Source organism: Monodelphis domestica, chromosome 1, assembly GCF_027887165.1.
Source record: "Monodelphis domestica isolate mMonDom1 chromosome 1, mMonDom1.pri, whole genome shotgun sequence".
Lineage (NCBI taxonomy): Eukaryota > Metazoa > Chordata > Mammalia > Didelphimorphia > Didelphidae > Monodelphis > Monodelphis domestica.
In genome coordinates, this window is record NC_077227.1 from 337,093,797 (window position 1) to 337,114,368 (window position 20,572).

The 20,572-nt window shown below is 38.2% G+C and overlaps 1 protein-coding gene across 12 annotated transcripts in view; it reads right to left on the reverse strand.

Moving 5' to 3' along the window:
- Positions 1 to 20,572, reverse strand: part of SIL1 (SIL1 nucleotide exchange factor) — a 356,026-nt gene that overhangs the window by 261,627 nt on the left and 73,827 nt on the right. For 2 of the 12 annotated variants that reach the window (XM_007473692.3, XM_056811366.1), the window contains one exon: positions 6,700 to 6,781. The exons of the other annotated variants lie outside the window; for them this stretch is intronic. In XM_007473692.3, coding sequence (XP_007473754.1) covers positions 6,700 to 6,716 — 17 coding nt within the window. In that variant the 5' untranslated portion in view covers positions 6,717 to 6,781. The remainder of the gene's footprint in view (positions 1 to 6,699; positions 6,782 to 20,572) is intronic. 12 annotated transcript variants of the gene reach the window in all.

The following is a 20,572-nucleotide window of genomic DNA, read 5'->3' on the forward strand; positions in this document are numbered from 1 at the left end:
CAAATGTTTTTCAATACCCCACTCCTCATTTAGGTTTGGCAAGGGTATACATGTGAAGACTGATAACTAAATTGTGGTTCAAAAAGCAATATTAAAATTCTAATTAATTGATATTTAAGTAACTATGTTTAATGTCAACAAATTCACAGTTTAACTCTAAACATTCTTCAGCTTATTAGTTGCTTAATTAAATTTCTTAAGAGCCCTGGACATTGGCACAGAATGTGTTGTCCCTAGGGAGTCACTCCCAGGTCCTCTTCTTGGTAATGTGAGGGAAGAAAATTGTAATTGCCACTAGCAAAGGCTAAAGGGAGCTCTATACTCCCCCTCACAGGCTCCTAATGAGATAGTTTCTTACCATGGCTTGGCTGGAATCAGAGAAATAGTACAAATTGCCTAAATAGGGAATACATGAATTCTGTGTATGGAAAGTAGCCAAACTGGGCTACAATTATTTTTAAAAGTGCATTTAAAAAAAAAGAAAAGAAAAACTTGCACTTGCTTGCAAGCACACAAATACATGAGCGGTGTGTGCGCACACACACACACAAGGGAGAGACTTTGCCCATCTGTTATCAGTTCTTCTAAAGAGTGGTATATCACGAAACAGGCACACTTACTAAGAGGACAGAACAGGAGTTGGTACAGCAGGTAGGGTTACAAGTTGACTTGCCAGCAGGCACATCAACAAAATCTCTAGTCTGGTCCTGCCCAGGTGCCTCCATCCTACAACTGACTGGATTTCATGGCCTAACCAATGAAAACCCCCTCAATCTGAAACCCAGGAAACGTACTGGAATGAATTCTAACTGTCTAGAATGTGATGGTGACACTTCTGGTGGGTCCAGGGAATTCACAGGGAATACAGGACACTTCCATGGAAGAAAGCCTCCTGCATTTGGCCTCTCTCATTACATAACTACATGTCAAATACCAGATACTTGCCTAAGTAAATACATTCAGGAAACAATCTGTTACAATGCCAATTTATAAGGAAGATACATTTAGCTCAGAAGCAAACTGCATACATGTAGTGTTTATTTCAGTTGGCAGGAATGACGTCCCTAATCCTAGCCTGCCTCAAAAAAGAGATCTGTCATTTCAGGAGCTGAAAGCAGGAAGAAAGCCACCTGCCCTCTCCCTTGCCTCAGGCCCAATTTTCAACAGTTCTTCCTTGAAAAGGCTACCCCATTCCACCCCAATGCCTTTAGATTTTTTAGTAGCCCCAGTAAGCTTCCAAGTTCTCCTGGTTCCTTGTCTCTGCTTCTTACCTCCCCACAACTCCCACTCATCTGAAACTGAAGTAGCTTGCCATTCCCCTCCACAGGAGGCATTTCCATTCATTTATTCCATTCTGTTTCACCTCTTAGTGATTTTACTCTGTGTGACTGTCCTTAAAACTGCTATTGCAGCCTCTGTTTATACCATACAGGAAAACACTTTGTAAAGGAAGCACAGCTAATACCACAAATCCTCCTCCCTGAAAGGGAATCGTTCTGATAAACAAGTAAGCAAAATACACTGGTTTCAAATGAACCAGATGGCTGGATTGTAGCTCACAGAAAGGTGAAGAGAAGCAAAGAAACACAGAGGCCCCCCCAAGCCTCCACAGCTCCTACACATTGATCACTTGCTGCTACCTGTGTCTTCACATCCACACCTAAGCCATTCAAATTGAGAAGCTAAATGGCTGCCCCAATCCAGAGAGAGATTTTGTGCAAAGGACTTGGTAGCTTTCCAGTCTAGATAATCTTCTGAGCAAGCAGGAAAAAAAAATAAGAATTCACAGAAAGATCAAGACCCTTTGTGGCAGCATGCTGGGGAGATCAAGCAACCCAACATCTAAATGAGTCATATCAAGATTAGCTGTGAAAGTTTACCAAGATTCAGCTCACTATATCTCTCTAGAAAAGCTGAGACCATTCTCATTTCTAGGGTCACCTCAATTCAAAGCATATCTTCAGCTTACCTGGGCATCTAACACCCATTTAATTTATTTTGATGTGGCTTTCAGGCTTTTAATAGTTCAAAGAAACATGTCAAGCAAGTAAATAGCCCCTAAAAAAGTAACTGGAGACAACCCAATCTCAAACTACAACTGGCTACTTGGACCCAAAGAAGGTAGGGATCTGAGGAGACAGGCCTAGGAGATGGTTTTAAGAGTCTAAGCACTGTCTAATACCACTCAGCATTGTTAGCTCCCTATTTCTGTCTTTCTCCTTTCTCTTTTATGACAAGGAGACATGTACTCATATCTTTAGATCAAAGGGTAGTATTGCAGGGATCATAACCACAACCAGTGCAAAGGAACAGAGAAAGATGATAGAATGTCATTGGTGAGAAAAAGTAAATCAGTAGGGGCAGGGCTATAAAGTGCATGGATGTACAAAGGAAAAAATTAATACTAACTGTACTTTGTGATTTAGGCTAAAATCTGTAAGAAAATTTTTATTTAATATTGCATTAATCTATATCCAAATCATTTCTAGCTTGAAGAGCAAGATATCCAAACTTACATGGTCTCTAAAACCTTCCTAACAGGAATCTCTCCCCAAGGCAATTTCAAGTAACATTTATAGAAATTTTGAAAAAGGAAAAGATATCTTAAAATACAATCTGGATTAACATTGCAGAACTGAACACCTATATCTCTATTCCTTCTTCTGACCATTCTCTTCCAACAATCAAAAGGGTTCCTCCCAATGACCTAGATTCAAATCTAGAATCTAAACTGAAGAGCTCTTTAAATGCCTCTTCTTGAATGGAAAAGAGTTTTTTCCTAAGAAATGGACTCTAATCTAAATCCTTTAGGAGATTTAAAAAAGGTTTTTTTATCAATTTCTGGATATCACTCAATCCATTCACATATTTCTTTCTGTTGGGAATCCATCCAAGGGGCTTCATTTCACCCAGAAATTTGAAGAAAAAAAAATTTTTTTAAGAAAAACATTAACTTCAGAAGAAAAAAATTTTTTTCTAGAGAAACTAAAGAAGAAAAGTTTTAATATGATTCAATACAGGAGTATATAGAGAATATGCCTGGAAAGGTAGAAAGGGAATCAGATGAGGTCACTGTGTCAGTAGGTTTTGTTTAATTGTCTTTCTTTAATAAAGAGATGGGCTCATTTTTATCATCTCTAGAGGATAGTTCTCAGATCTAGGTAACCTGTCTCTTAATCTCCAATCTAGCACGACCAACTGCTCACTGGACATTTCAAATTAATGTCTTGTACACAGATGTCTCAAACTCAACATGTTTAAAACAGAGTTCATCTCCCTCCCCCTGCCCCAAACTTTTCCCTTTTACAAACTTCCCTATTTCTGTCTAGGGCAATGGTATCAAATACAAATAGAAAGGGGGACACATAAGGGTAACTAACCAAGGGCTGCATATTAACATTATCTATGTTTTATTATGGTGGTTTTTTTTTTGTTGTTAAATATTTCCCAATAGTTTTTGAGGCACATGACTAGAACAACAGAGCTGCCAACAGGCCTAGGAAATGACTACTTCTCCCCACCCCCACTCCACCAAAAACCCTGAAGAGATCAAAGAGTTAGATGAAGAAGTAACTGAATAAAGGTTACAAAGTGAAATGTCAAAATAAATAAATATTTCCCAATAACATTTTAATCTGATTCTGGCTACACTCAGGAGTGTTGTTGGCTGCATTTGACACCTCTGGTCTTGGACATTCAGACCTGCCTATAATCCTCAATCTTACTAACACTGACCTCACATATACATTTGTTGCCAAGATTTGGCAATATATCTCCATCTCTCTACTCACACAGCTGTCTGTCTAGCTCAAGTCCTCATCATCACCTCACACCTAAACTACTGTAATACTGCTGTGTAACAGTCCACACCTGTGTATGCACAAGGAAGATAATTAATCTGTAAGGATTGTTTTAGGAGAGTGCATACTCAGTCCTGCGCATGGCAAGAAAGGCACTGACCTTTGATCCCAACATTCCTAAGGTTTAGGCACGCACTCAGGTTTCTTTGTGTTCACCTGGCTGAGGAAATCCATGCCTCTGTCTTGTTGTAATTTACACCTGAACCAATGGCAATCCACTGTGTCTTCAGTAATATGCATTACGTACCTTTGCATCACAATGTCAATAAATACGAGCAGCTCACAGCAAGCCAGCCCTTTTTTAACTCTTTCACCTGTCCCTCTCCTTTCTGGAGCTTGGCCTCAAGCAAAGAACAGCTTTTTTCATGGAATTTCCTTTATCTCTGTAAAAGACCTTTCCTTCTTAATCTCCTACCTGAGTGATCCGTGCTTAGAGCGCTAGCTCTAAGCGATCGGTGGCTTTTCTTTCAGCTGATCTCTATACTCATTTCTGACTCCCATGATGTTGATTTAAAGTTATCTAACTGCCTCATGTCCTTGCGAAGTTGGATAGCTGGGGATCGATCTGTGCAGCTTGCTTGTTGTCAATATTGCGTTGGTGTCTGCCTCCATTCTTATCCATCCCCTCGGCTTCAGCCCTTCCCCCAAGGGTCAATCTTCTATCTTTCCTTTCTTGTAAGGGCTGCTGGTCAGCACCTTACATGCTGGTTGGACTGCCTCTCTCCCCTAGTTCATCTTCCACTCAGTTACCAAAGTGATCTTTAAGCACAGTTCTAATAGTCAACCTCTCCCACATCCCCCAATCAATAAACTCCTGTGCCACCCTATCACCTCCAGGATCAAATAGAAAATCCTATGTTTGGCTTTTAAAGTCTTTCAAACCCTGGTACCTTTTCAACCTTTCCAGTTGTGAAGGAGATAGTATTAACCCATGTCATTTGAGTTTAGGGGAAACAATCTTCTCCCTCAAAAAATAACTTCAAAGACCAAAGAGAGGTATATTTTTATATAGAAACAGACCTTCAAGCAGTACTTTATTCAACAACAAGTATTTATTCTCACTATTTTTAAGCTCTCATGCCAAAAATGAAAGAATTTTTAAAACAATGATTTCATAGAAAACTCTAACCCATAGGAACAAATCTGATTTTTAGCAAAACCAGAGACCCTAAGGTTCCCCTAACCCTAAGTTTAATAAGGTATCCCCCAAATCATGGAGCATTATTTCTACTACTCAGCCTCCCAAAAAAGGACAGTGGCCAAGTAGCCTCATCTGATAAGCTAAGTGCCTTTCACCATAAGTCCATTTAAATTGTATGTATCTATCTGTCTCTCTGTTCAGGACTTTGCTACCCAACTAGCAACTTGCTTATCAGCTGCTACTAATTAAACTAGCCTTGCCTCCAGATTCACTGACCTCCAAGAAATGGACCAAAGTGGGAGAAATTACTCCCTAGGAGGATCTTGGAACTTCTAGGTGAAGGAATTCCCCAACAATCTTTAATGTCACGCCATCAGATTCTCTATGATCCAGTAATGTGGACTTTCAAAATGATCTTCTAACACTACATAACATCTTCTGTCTGAAAAGGAATTGACCTTTTCACTGGCTGTTTTCCACACCCAGATGTTCTTCCTTCCTCTAGTCTTAGTGCAACAGGCCTTTCCCATGAGAATAGAAAGAAAGATTGGGTCCAAGTTGCTTTAAAAGCAAGACAAAGGAGTTTGTATTTTATCTGAGAGGCAAAGGAACTTCTGCAGCTACTGGGTAGAGGAGCAACCTGTTCAGATCTACACTTCAGCAAATTTACTTGCAGTATATATATAAATAAGATGGACTGCAGTGAGGAAAGACTAAAGGAAGGCAGACCAGTTAGGAGGTAGTTGAAATAACACAAGCAAGAGAAATGCTAAAACACCTTAAGGTGAGAGCTTGGTCAGGTGAAAGTTTGGAAAAGCGAAGATTTGGCAACTGTTGGGTATGCAGGGCTAGGTAGAGTGAGAAGTTGAAGCTAATACAGAGGTTAAAAACCTGAGAGATTGGGAAAACAGTGATCTTTTCAACAGAAAAAAGAAAATGAAAAAGTGAAAGAGGAGTGGAATTGGGGGAATAACAAGGTCTCTTTTAGATATGTTAAGTGTGAGCTGTCACCAGGACACAACCAGTTCCAAATGTCCAACTGGTTTTTGCTGAAGTAGAACCTAAGTTCCTTCCACAAAAAGGAAAGTAGAAGCAACTATAACAAATCAAGGGGCATCAAACACACAGAATGGAGTTAGCAGCAGAACAGAATCCATACCAAGTCCTGCTCACAAAAGGTAGACATCTTTCTAAAGGCAGGCATTCAAGCTATTACTATTCTTTCCTTCATGGCAAAGTACAAAAGGGCAGATTTCCTCCCAACCCATGAAAAGCCCCTGGAAACAAACTCCCCACCCAACTTTTCACCCCTTTTGGTCAGGATGGCCAATCACCAGAAAGAGGCTAAACCTGGTCAGAGCTACCCTAAATTAAGAAATAGAGAATACAGTCTTCTACCTAACTTGCTCAGCTCACTGTTCCCTGAACACCAACAATCTCAGGATACTGAGTCTTTAAAGTGGTCCCAGTTAAACCTTTCATTCCAAGATTAGGATGAAGTCCCATCCAACTGCTATATAAGGAAACCTGAGTTTGAGCTCTGAGTACCCTAAAGATGTTTGTTCTCAGGCAGCTCAAAGCAAGACCCATAATTATGGTAATCAAGTAACAGACAAGGCAAACATGACTTCTCCACCCTATATACATTAACCATGAAAGGCTGTTGCTCTAGTATCAAACATTCATCTTCATTTCTACCTTCTCTCTTTTCCCATCCAAAGTAGGAGAGATTATGCTGAACAGCAAGGATTTGACCCCTAGGAGGTGACACACTGCTACCCTAGAGGGAAAGAAGGGAAAACGAAATTAAAGCCAAGGTTCTTAAGACTAACTGCATTGTAGACCACTGTATTTCAAGGTATTTACAATCTAGTGATATGGTTGGTATTCTCGCTCCACCAAGGCAGATCATAACTCAGCCATTTTGCTAATAAATAATATTAAATAGTAATAAAAATAGTAAAATATCTAAACCACTGCCCTCAGGACCTAGGCTTGAAACAGTTCAAGGAATGGGGACCTAGAGCCAAGAGTGTCAAGGAAGGAGAATGAAGAAGGGAGAATGGCAGAACACAAAGAGACATCGGGTGGGTTTTTTTTTTTTCTAACCTTACAGGTTTAAACAAGTAAAAATTATGCAGATATAGTTTATCAAATAAAGGCACAAAGGATAATAGCTGACTATTCTCGAAAATTCTTCTATTCCCAAAAACAAATGTCAAAAGCAGTAACTGGGATATGGGAGAGAGATTGTCAAGGCCTATTTAAGGCACCCCTAACCACTATATTTTCTGCCCCAGCTGACACCTTTAACTGAATTTCATTTTCCTCTAAACTATCAACATTCTTCTTTTTCTTAAACCTTCAAAAGTAATTTTTTTCTCTATTACCTCAGGTGAAAATAGAAGGGAAACAGAAAGGAAACTTGGTCAAACTTATCTCTAATTTTTTTTTTTTAATAAAACCCTTACCTTCTGTCTTGGAATCAATACTGTGTATTGGCTCCAAGGCAGAAGAGTGGTAAGGGCTAGGCAATGGGGGTTAAGTGACTTGCCCAGGGTCACACAGCTAGGAAGTGCCTGAGGCCATATTTGAACCTAGGACCTCCCATTTCTAGGCCTGGCTCTCAATCTACTGAGCTACCCAGCTGCCCCCCAAACTCTATCTCTTAAACCAAGAAAAGAGGAGGGGAAAAGGGCAGGTGGAAGAGATTCTTCCAACATATTCTCTGCCTCATTTCAAAAGGCTCATTGTCCCTAGTTTATCAGTCCCTTAAAATTTTTTTTGTTTAAATACCTAGTTATGCCTGATGGGCACAGGATTTGGGTGAGGGGAATGGCAGCCACACCTTTGGGAACCATTATGGTCTCTTTTTTTTTTAAGGAAAAAAAATATCATTCATCTACTTGATTAAAAATTGATTTAATTTAGCTTTCATTAGACAGGTACAAGGAGAAAACACAGAGATTCACAAAGATAACTCAGTCAGTAACAGGATTCAGATGAGCTCAGACTCATTTGTCAGCTCTCCAACATACCACTGACGAAAAGAAAATTAAAAAGCTCACAACATGGAGCTTAAGCTCCCACCAAACTGAATTATCTTCCCACAAATGTCTCTGTTGGATTTGGGTTAATGCAAAGATTTTCAAAAGAGAAGGAAAGAAAACTCCAAGGATATTTTAACATATATATAATTTTTAAATTATATATGTTTTAAAATTCCCTGCCTGGGGTTAGGAGGAGAAGGAGTAAGGGGTTCCTTATTTCTCACTCTTTTTTTTTTTTGCCAAGCTTTCCTATTGATTTAGCATTATCATGAAAAATTTCCATTTGTTGCTGAAATGGGAAAGGAAGGAGGCAGAGTAAGTAAGGAATTTTAAAAAGGTGGGGAAAGGGTTATGAGGGATAAAAAAGTGAAGCTGGAGGCTAGAGTTTCTGCATTGAATACCAGATGCTCAACAAAGTCTCCCCTAAATTCTAGGGTCTCAAAAGAAACACCAGAGGCTTTTTCCAACAAAGAAGAAAATCTGAGAACTCCAGAGAAATTAATAGTTGTTCTCAGTTCCTACACCATGCCACCCTCAAGCTAGGTAGACTCTCTCCTACATTCCTGCACATTCCAGTCCTCAAGGAAAGAAGGCCTATTATGATAGGTCATCCAGGCACAAGACCAGAATTGTGCTGAAAACGATCTTTCATGAAGGCCCCAAATCTCCCTTCTTTAAACCCAGATATAATATCGCTTTCCTCCCTCCTTGACTTTACAACCAGAAATTCTTTCCCTCAGCTTCCTTTAAATTATTCTCTCCATCCAAATCCAAATAAATTCACATAATTTCTAGTTTCTTTTCTCTTTCTGTCTGACACATATATCCCCCTGTCTGTACATCAGTTTGCTATTATCATGCTTGATTTAATCCGTACTGTTGTTTCTTCTCTGTCCCACCATTTGCAGAATGATTATATAATCAAAAGAACTATATTTACAAATTATTCTGAATGAATGAAGGTTGGTTAGCTTGGGTCCCTCCCCAAAATTAAAGCCCTAGATGGAATTCCCCAATAAGAGCAAGGGACCAGTATGATGAAGGGATGTTTCAGGGTGGGGAGGCCCAGGTGCTGGGGAGGTTCCAGGGGAGAACTGCAGCTGAGGTCAAGTGATGAAGTCTGGAAAGTCAGAAGCACAGCTACTATACTAAAGGTAGAGTTAAGGGAAGTAAAGGCTGAAGCATGACTTACATCCTTTGCCTACCCTCCTATTGAGAATGTCTTCCAAATGGTACTACAAGAGATGTCTGTAAATATCATACATTAACATCACAATATAAGCATTGACATTTACTTTCTGGCAGGAAACCCTTGAACTGATGTTGCTCTACACAAAATACACAACAAGGCACTGCTAAGGAGAACAATCTCTGCCTCAAACCTTCTGCTCATCATAATTGGTTCCAACTTTTCTGACCAGCCAATGGCCTCCTCAGTCAAAACCAAGAAAGCCTTCTAAAACCTGAACTCCTGAACTTGAGTCCCAGATAGCCAAATGAACATTTCAAATTGGATAACCTAGACATCTCAAATTCAACATGCCCAAAAGAGAACTTATTTCTACCTCCCTTTTTTTATACATTAGTATTTCTGTCACTATCCTTCAGATATTTTCAGCTTGTTATCCCAGCATTATTCTCAACTTCTCAAGATACCTTTTCCCACATATTCAAATGTTACCATTTGTTGCCAAGTCTTACAATTTCTACCTTTAAAACATCTCTAGCAACTAAATGGTACTCTCCACTCACTTAACTACCAACTTAAATGAGGCCCATCTCTTGCCTAAATCACTTCAATAGCCTCCTGCCTCACGTGCATTCTATGCACTGCTGCCAAAGTAACTTTATTTAAGTGCATGTCATTCCCCTACTTAATTCCAATAGTTTTCTATTGCCTTTAGGGGGGGAATATAAGTTTTTGTTTAGCTTTTGTAATTTTTAAAAATAAGTTTTTATTGGCATTTTCTGTTTCTTCCATAACCACAGTATCCCCTGTATCCTTCCCTCTCCCCCTTTTAGAGAACCAGAACAACTGACTGATGAATGTAAAAAGTCTGAAAAATATATGCAATATGTAACACCTGAGGACCTCTCACCTCCATAAAGGGGTTGGTTAGAGATATTTTCTCATATCTCTTCATTTGAATACAATTTGATCTTTATAATTTTGTTATAGTTTTCCACTTTTGGTGTCATTTTTTCCATTTATACAAATGTAGTTGTGTATACTGTTGCCCTGTCTCTGTTTACTTCACTCTGCATCAGTTCATGAAGATCCTTCCATGCTTCTCTGTATCCATCATATATCATTTTTTATAACACAGTAATATCTAATTATATTCATAGACCAAAATTTGTTTAGTCATTCCACAGTTGATGGGAATCTAATTTGTTTTTCAATTCTTAGCTATAAATACTTTGGAATACATAGGGACATTTTTCATATTGAGAGGTTCCTTAGGGTATAAATTCAATAATGAAGTCTCTGATTCAAAGGATATAGTCATTTTATTTGCACAATTCCAAACTGCTTTCCAAAAAATGTTTATACCATTCCACAGCTCCACCAATAACATATTAGTGTACCTTTCTTTTGTAATAGATAATGAGAGGGTATATTTGATGGGTAATTGATGACTAATAAATCAGGTAGATATCTTTCTTCTCTGTTTTCCCTCCTACCACTATACCTCCCTTCCTCCTATTTCCTCCCTCTGTTCCAGCATCCCTTTTCAGCCTCTTCAGTTTCCCTTCCCCCTTGTCTTTTTCTTCCCACTAAATCACTCAAGGTGAGTTTGAGGTGTCTCAAATAAAAATACTTTATCTTCTTTTGTCCTAAGTAAGGGTTTATTTGAGGAAGACAGGAAAAGATGGAGACTGGAGGTAAGAGGGTTAAGGAGTTTCCCTAGACTACAGGTTGGCCTTAGATTGAAAGATATTGGTATAGAGTTCAAATTGAGAGGAATGATTGATAAGTCTGGCAGTTCAGTCACTATCATAACAGAGCAAGCCAAAGAGATTATTCAAGTCCAAGAGATAAATCAGCTCCTCCTTCCCTTGTATATAACAACCAGCAGAAGATAGGTCCAGAGTTCAGCCACAGTTGGCTTTTGCCTTCCTGGTAACATTCCAAATGGAACTTTGATTTGATTGACAGGTCACCACTCAGCCACTGCTTCTTCCATTTTTTTTTTTGCAGGCTTTCCCCATTCCTCTCTTTCACACTTTCCACAACCCCTCTCACACTTGCCATTTTTGTCAATTTACAGGTTGAAAGGTGAAATCTCAAGGTTGTTTTGATTTGAATTTCTCTTATTACTAGTAATTTGAAGCATTTTTTCAGGTGGTCATGAATATTTTGCAACTCTTATAAGACCATTTATCTATTGGTAAGTGGTTATTAGTCATATATATGCATTAATTAGATCAACATATATGTAAATACACTATGATACACAATATTTTATGTATAATTATACCACAAAATCTATGACTAATAGTCATTCTCTAATAAATATGTGTTATTTATATATGGCACTATTTATATATCTTCTATATTCTTATGTGTGTATATATATATGAATATATATATACACATATATCTCTTAGATACCAAGCCTTTGTCAGAGAAATGTGATGCAAAGATTTTTTTCCTATTCAATCACTTCCCTTCTTTCAATAGATGCACTAATGTTATCTGTGTAGAAGTTTTTCAGTTTCAAGTTTCCTTTTCTGCTGTAGACACAGTATTGTTTCTTCAGCTACTTTAATTTTTTTTAAGGTGGTCCTGTTCCCACTGGCTCTCTTCCCTTCACCCTGATCCCCTCTTCTCATCTGATATTCCTGCTTCCTTCTCCTTCCCTTTAGCTAGTCCTGTTCCTTAGTTTTTAAATTTCATGGGGGAAGGAGAAAAGGCTCTTTCCAAACAGGATTTCTCTTATTCTCTTCCTTATCCATCTTCTCCTTCTGTTTAGATATTCATTCTCTGATTCATGAACTTTATAATTATACCTTCATGCAATTAAGCCTTCTAAGATAACCACTAGGTATCCACTATCTGCCCTCTAAGCACTTCTTGCCACTGCTGGTAGGGCTTGCCCCACAGTCCTTTTTCTCCATTGTGCCTCACTCTGAGAATACATTGCTGGCATTGAAGAGAACACTGCCCTCCCTCACCTTCCTTGTCCCTGGTTATGCAGCCACCACTGATCCATATCCTATTTTGTTGGCCTTGTTTTTCTACATTTATCTGGAAATCTCCACGTGTCCATGCTCTCCCATCCCACCAAGTAACAATTGTCCCCAGGGGTTCCAACTCTTCCTACTCCCAGGACAAGTAGACTCTTCAACCAAATTTCCCAGGTCTCATCCAATGCAAAATCTTCATATCTCCCTTTACCCTTTACATTTACTACCTTTACATTATTCTTTACCCATTGGAACATTCATAAATAGTAACAACTCATGCCTACCCTCTCTCCAGTAAGGTCTTCTTCATTTCCCTCTCCTTTTCAATCTTTCCATCCTCATCTTCCTCTCCTAATCCCCTGTAGCTCTTCTCTAAGACCACCCTCATTACTAACCTTTGATTTGACCCCTGTACATAATTCATTCCTATCTAAACCCAGCCAAGGCCTTTATGTATCAGTCCATGATGTAATGTAGTTCTAAAAAAAAAGCGCTCATTTGTAGGCAGGGTGTCAACAAATTCTGTCCATAATACTCCCTGGCCACTTCTTCATTGTGAATTCTTCCAGATTTCCCTATCTTCTTCCCTATCTAAATAAGTCTCTTACTGGGTTCTTTATTATTACTATTGAGGTTACTATCCTTGACTACTGCATTTATCCAATTCTCCTGCATTTCTGTTGTTTGAGATATTTGAGAAACAAATAATTTCCTCATCTGTAGTTTTCTTACTAAAAATGTTTCAAACAACTCTTTATCATTGAACCCCTAAGCTCCAATTTGTAGAAAGGTCACCACAAGCTGCATTCTGAGCTCCACTGCTCTTCAGATCACATTATTCCACTCATTCCTCCTTTTTCTAGTAGGTATGGAATAATCTTGAGCTATTCAAATGTTCTTTCCTTTATATTAAGGTCTTTCTCCTGATGATTTTCAGAATTTATTTCTGACTTGAATTATTAAATTTTGCTTCTATGTCTTAAGAGTTTGCAGCCTTGTATTTTTTTCTGAAAGAAATCTGTTAATTCTTTCAACTAGAATTTCATTTTCTATGTTTAGAAGTTCCAGGCAACTTTTTTGTTACTTTTGTTTATTATATTGTTAAAGGTTTTTGTCCTGTCATGTTCTGAGAGATCTCTGATCCTTAGGCTATCTGTATGTATCCTACCTTTGAGTTCAATGTATTTTGTTTGCATAATGAGCATAATTTCTTTTAATGTTATTGCTTTTTACTTCTTTTTTTTCTGTTCTGTATATTCCCAATCTATTGTTCTCTCTTCTGTTTCTTTGGTGAGGCTGGCCATTGAGGATTCAATTTTTTATGCTCTGTTCATTATTTTTGCTGTGTAGGACAAATTCTACTCTCACAATTCCCACTTCTCTTTCAAATCACTCAGGAAAAGTATGTTGTGGTTCCATGTTCTCTTTTATCTCATCAAAGATCATTTTCCTTTTTTGGTAGTATTTATTCACAGATTCCTAAACTCATTTACTAGCTCTAGAGGTCATATTTTCTTTCTGTGTATTGTTTTTCCTATTACCTGTTTATGTTCAAAGACTTTGAGTTTTCTTCTTCTGGATAATTTTGGTACTTCCAGCCTCTCTCCAAACACCACCTTTATTTTCCTTACTTCCTAACTCTCTCCTCTGTTCTTCTTGGGAACTGGATTTCAAAGCATCTCAGCTTCTCCCACACAGGGAAATTCATGATTGATCAGCCTAGGTCTCTACCAAATGGACTTCTGAGTGGTCAGAATTGGCTTGAGCTGGATACTGTGGTCTTTTCCTCTGGCTTAGGGAATGCTGCATAGCTCCCCACCAGACACTATTCTCACTCCCTCAGAGACTTCCTCAGTACTCTGGCTTGGCTAGAACCTACTTTCCTCTGTTTTCCTCTGCACTATTCATTCAAATTTTTGCAGTACTAATGCTTCCAGTTGGAAGCTCCTGGCAGGCTTTTGTTCCTGAATGGCTGTGGCCACTGGCTACCCAGGCCAAGTCAACTTCTGCAAACTAGAGATGGGGTCAATGTCTGGGTTAAGATGGCCCCAGAGTAGAAGCAAGGCTCTTCCTCTCCTCTCCATGATCAATATAAAATGCCTCAAAAGGACAAAACCAAAATCAGACAAGCAAAGGGGCTCCATTACAGGGCACAGAATTGAAGGTAGGCAGAGTTTGGGCATTTCCACACTAAAAGGGGGCAAAATTACTCCCACCAAAGCACAAGCTCATCACCCCTCCCCCACTCCGAATACAGCGTCGGAGTCAGAAGGGGCTGGCTGATGACACCACAGACTTAACCCTAAAAGCAGCAACACTTGGGACCCCAGGAGGCTGAGGAACGTGGAGCTTGGGTACAGAGCTGGGACAGAGCTGCATACAGCACATACTGCTGCTGAGACTTGAAAAATAGCCTCAAGGCAAAAACCTCTCTGGAGCTCAATACAAGGACTTGCCTACCCTCTTCATTCAGATTTCTGTGGAGCAATCTCTAGGTTCTCAGGGACTGGCTAAAGACACCACAAACTTACCCCTACGAACATCGGGACCTGGGACCACAGGAGGCTGATGAACATGGACCTTGGGCACAGAGATAGAGCAGAGAGGGGAGGCACACAACATGCTGTGGAGACTCAAAAAATAGGCTCAGGGAAAAAAAACCTCTCTGTAGCTCGATACACAAAGAGCCTGCCCTCCTCACCCAGACTTTTGGCTGGGAAGGGAAGGAAAAACCAAAACAATGGCCACTAAAACCTAAGAACTACAATCTATAACTACAAAAAAAAAAGGAAAAAGCCTTTGACTCTAGATAATTTCTACTTAGAAAAACAACAGACTACAGAGGAAACAGCAGAGAACAACAAACAAGAAAACACATCCAAGCTTTCCCCCAAAAATGGAAATTGGTCACAAACTCTCCAAGAAATCAAGCTGGAATTTGAGAACCAATTAAAAAGATAGGAGAAATTTGGCAAGAAAAGTGGGAAATAATTCAAAAAGAAAATAACAGTTTAAAAGACAGAATCTACTACTTGGAAAAAAAAGCTCAGAAATCAAATGAAGTTATAAGCAAATTGAAGACCAGAAATGACCTGGTGGAAATCATGAAAAGCAAGATAGACCAAACCGAAAAGGAAAATAAAAAAATCATAGCTGAAAGCCAGTCTTTAAAGACCAGAATTGGACAAGTAAAAGCTAATGATCTCATAAGACAGCAAGAATTAATAAAACAAAGTCAAAAGAATGACAAATTAGAAGGAAACATGAACTATCTCACTGAGAAAATGATTGATCTGGAAAACCAATCTAGAAGAGAATTTAAGACTCATTGATCTACCTGAAAACCTAGAAATAAACAGAAACCTTGACACTATACTAGAAGAAATCATCCAAGAAAATTGCCCTGATGTTCTTCAATAAGAGGGTAAAATAGACATTGAAAGAATCCATAGATCACCCTCTACATTAAATCCTCAAAAGACAACCCCCAGGAATTTAATTGCTAAATTCAAGAGCTTCCAAGCTAAGGAGAAAATACTACAATAAGCCAGAAAGAGACAATTCAGATATCAAGGAGCACCAATCAGAATTACACAGGATCTGGCAGCCTCCACACTAAAAGACTACAAGGCTTGGAATATGATATTCAAAAAGGCAAGAGAATTTGGTCTACAACCAAGGATCACCTACCCATCAAAATTGACTATATACTTCCAGTGGAAAGTATGGGCATTCAACAAAATAGAAGATTTCCAAATATTTGTCAAGAAAAGACCAGAACTAAATGGAGATTTGATATCCAAATACAAAAATCAAGAAAAACATGAAAAGGTAAATAAGAAAGAGAGAAGAAAAAAAACTTTTTTTCCTTTAAGGGCTTCAATAAGGTAAAATTATTTATATTCCTATATGGAAAAATGTTATTTGTAACTCAAAAATTGTATTCACTATTATAGTTTTTAGAAGAATTATTCATATGTAGAGGTTTAAGATGATATGCAAAAAAAGAAAAGGGGGGGATAGAAGATGGCACCAAGAGAAACTTGAAGGAATCAGAAAAATAGGATAATCTATACCACACAATGAGGCACATGGGAGGGGGAGGGGAAGAATACTACTATAAAAAGGACAGGAAGAGAGTGCTAATAGGTAATACTCAAACCTTACTCTCAGTGGAATCAGTTCTGAAAGGGAAAAGCAAATAGATCCTTTGGGGTCTTGAATTCTATCTTACCCTACAGGGAAAGTGAGAAGGGAAAAACCAAGGGGTGGAGTGGGGTGGGGAGCACAAAAAGGGAGGGAAAGAGAGGGGGAGGGAACTTAACAAACCCTAAAAAAAATAAGAAGGGAACAAAAAGGGGGGGGGGAAGAAAGGGAAGTATAATAAGGGTGGGGATTAGGAGGACTGATTAAAATCAAACCACTGGTTTAAGAGGATATAACAAAAGAAGAAAGACCAGGACTAGGAGAGGAAATCAAAATGATAAGCAATACACAGGTGATAATCATAACTCTGAATGTGAATGGAATGAACTCACCCATAAAACAGAAGCAAATAGCAGAATGGATTAGAAACCAAAATCCTACCATATGTTATCTACAAGAAACACATGTTAGGCAGGTAGACACACACGGGGTAAAGGTAAAAGGCTGGAGCAAAATCTATTGGGCATCAACTGAGAAAAAGAAGGCAGGAATCACAATCTGTCACGATATCTGACAAAGCCAAAGTAAAAATAGATCTAGTTAAAAGAGATAGGGAATGCAATTACATCCTGATAAAAGGCAGTATAGAGAATGAGGAAATATCAGTACTCAACATGTATGCACCAAATGATATAGCATCCAAATTTCTAAAGGAGAAACAAAATAGATAGTAAAATTATATTAGTGGGAGACCTGAATCTTCCTCTATCAGATCTAGATAAATCAAACCAAAAAATAAATAAGAAAGAGGTAAGGAGTGTGAATGAAATCTTTAAAAAATTAGAGTTAATAGATATGTGGAGAAAAATAGGGACAAAAAGGAATACACCTTCTTTTCAGCAGCACACGGTAAATTCACAAAGATTGACCATGTACTAGGGCATAAAAACATGGCAAACAAGTGCAAAAGAGCAGAAATAATAAATGCAAAATTTTCAGATCATAATTCAACAAAAATAATGATCAGTAAGGGTACGTGGAGGGGCAAATCAAAAATTAATTGGAAGTTAAATAATATGATTCTCCAAAATCGGTTAGAGAACAAATCATAGAAACAATGAATAATTTCATTGAAGAAAATGACAGTGATGAGACATCCTATAAAAATCTATGGGATGCAGCCAAAGCAGTACTCAGGGGGAAATTTATATCCTTGAGTGCATATATTAACAAATTAGGGAGGGCAGAGGTCAATGAATTGGGCATGCAAATTAAAAAACTAGAAAGAAAACAAATTCAAAATCCCCAGATAAAAACTAAATTAGAAATCCTAAAAATTAAAAGAGAAATTAATAAAATTAAAAGTGAAAGAGCTATTGAATTAATAAGTAAGACGAGAAGCTGGTACTTTGAAAAAACAAATTAAATAGACAAAGTACTGGTTAATCTAATTTTAAAAAAGGAAAGAAGAAAACCAAATTAACAGTATCAAAGATAAAAAGGGAAGCCTCACCTCTAATGAAGAGGAAATTAAAGCAATCATTAAAAACTATTTTGCCCAATTATATGGCAATAAATATGGCAATCTAGGTGATATTTTGATGAATATATGATGAATACTGATGAATATTTACAAAAATATAAATTGCCTAGATTAACTGAAAAAGAAATAGAATATTTAAATAATCCCATATCAGAAAAATAAATTGAAGCCATCAAAAAACTCCTTAAGAATAGAGTTGGGGTCTCCAAAGCACTGGAAAAAGGGAAGAAACACTTGCAAAGTTCAGGAGTGTTTTGCTATAAGCCTGAATCATGTCCTTGGCTCTGCAAATGTAGCATTACTGCCACGATCACGGAAAGAGGAGAGAATGCTAAATGAGCTACAGTCAGTGACCTTCAGTTCCTGGGGTTTGGTTTGGATTTTTTGGTTTCCAAGTCACCCAGACCATGAAGAAAGCTGAAGCTGTTTTATCTTTGACATAAAATTTCTGTTTTGATGAGGTCTGAGAGGTCATGGGGATCAGAGAAAATATCTAGTCTATCATCTTGTTGTTTTTATATCCCAGAAGCCTTCTGTTTATTTTTTAAAACCCTATATACATAACCTGGCCTTATCCTATCTTTCTAGTTGCAATGAACATTATTCTTCCTCCCACTCTACCATCCAAACAAATTGGCATTCTCTGTTTTTTACCCACAACATTCCATCTCCCATCTTTATACTTCTTAACTGCCTTTCTTCCATTTCTGGAATGTACTCCCTCCTTACCTATAATTAAGAGTCCCTCTTTTCCTTTAACATATAGCTCAAGCACCATCTTCTATATTAACCCTCTATCTACTGACCACAATCGGGCACATAGTAGGCATTTAAGAAATATTTGTTCCCTCTCCTTTCTTTCTCCTCCAATTGCCATGTCTCCATCCCAAACTACCTTTTATTTAACTACTTTTATATACTATTATTTATTAACTCTATATTTATGCTGTATTTATTTTTATATGTGTTTGCCTCCCTCATTAGAATTGCAAGTAGGGATTATTTCATTCTTTGTACTTGTATCCCCAGAGTCTAGCAAAGTGCATAATAAATACTTGCTGATTGATTACCCTTGCTCAGAGGAGCTGCCAAAACCATAAATGACCACTCATTTTGGGGAGGGGAAAGGAACAAAGTAGTGGTGGGAAGACAGACCAGAGTATATAGGCTTGAGACCTTTGTTAGTGCAAGATGGGGATAGGCTTTGACCTAGCTTCTCTTTGGTAACTTTCTATTTTAACCAGTGATTCTTGCTAAATGGGGAGGTGAGGAAGGGCTGGGGTGTTCTGTTGGTTTTTTTTCCCCTATACTGCTAAAGGACCACAGTTCTGTCACTGCCCTTGAACAAAGCCCTAGCTGACCTGCCCTAGTTATAGCTCTAAGAGCAGATGCAGCTACGTATCATCAGTCAGGGCCCAAGAGAACTTGTCTCTCTTGTTACAGTCCTGAGAGAGAGATAAAACGCTTCCTTTTAATCAAGTGACTTATCTCCAATGAGTGTAGATTTAGGGAAAGATTTTCTCAAGGAAGCAGTAATAAATAGAGGAGAAGGAAAGAAGAGAAATTAATGAATGTGGTAATTATCCCCCAAAGTTGCAAATCAGAACAATTCCTCTCTTGGAGACAAGTATGAAAAACAAGATTAAAATGCTTTAGGGACAAATTCACAAAACAGCAGGTAATAGAACAGATAAAATGTATTTACAGTACCTCACTAGGGACTTGTACCTTTTGGCTAATAGCTATCAGATACTAAACACCACTGTAAAAATAATATTCTTCCATCCTTCATTATTGAGTTACAATTATCCACAGGAAAAGTAGCAACAAAGCAAACTACAACAGCAAATGGAAAAGGTTTCAGAGAATTGGGGTTCTTCCATGAACATTGTGCAGGATAGAGAATACTGAAAAATAACAATTGACATTTATTTAGCACTTTTAGATTTGCAAAGTGCTTTATATGAAGTATTCAATTTGGGACTCCAAAAACTCTATGAGGTAGGTATGACAGATGAAGAAAGTGAGGCACAAGGATATTATGTTATCTGCCCAGAGACTGGGAAGTGTCAGAGGCAGGCTTTGAACGCATTGTAAGGAAGGTTCTCAATGACTATGTCACATAGAGAACAGTGTGGAAGTTGGAAGTATCACTCCAGGAACCACCACAGCAAATAAAAGGACAACCTCAGGGCACAAGTCCACAGAACAAGGCTATCAGCTAACAAATTCCAGTATTGGCTAAGAGTAGTGGTTTTCTGAGTGTCAGATCTCAAAATATCATTGCATTCTGAAAGCCAAAGCAAAATCATCAAAAATGTCACTGACCAAAGAAACACAGCCTGATCATAGCCTCCTCATGGACCCTACAACCACAGCAAAGCAATGAAATTGACTGAACCACTTCCTCCCTGTAGTGCTCCAATGAACCCTCTCTAATCTTATTCAATAATGACAATAAATATTCATTAGGTACTGGACCAACATCCCACAAAGATAAAACACCTAGGATAGAACATCTGTATGTCCTTCAAATACATATAGACACACATACCCTCCACAAAATACCTTACAATTTGTTTTCCTCTAATTAGTTGTTTGCATTTAGCTGTTTTGAAGATGTCAAAAGATACTTTCCTTT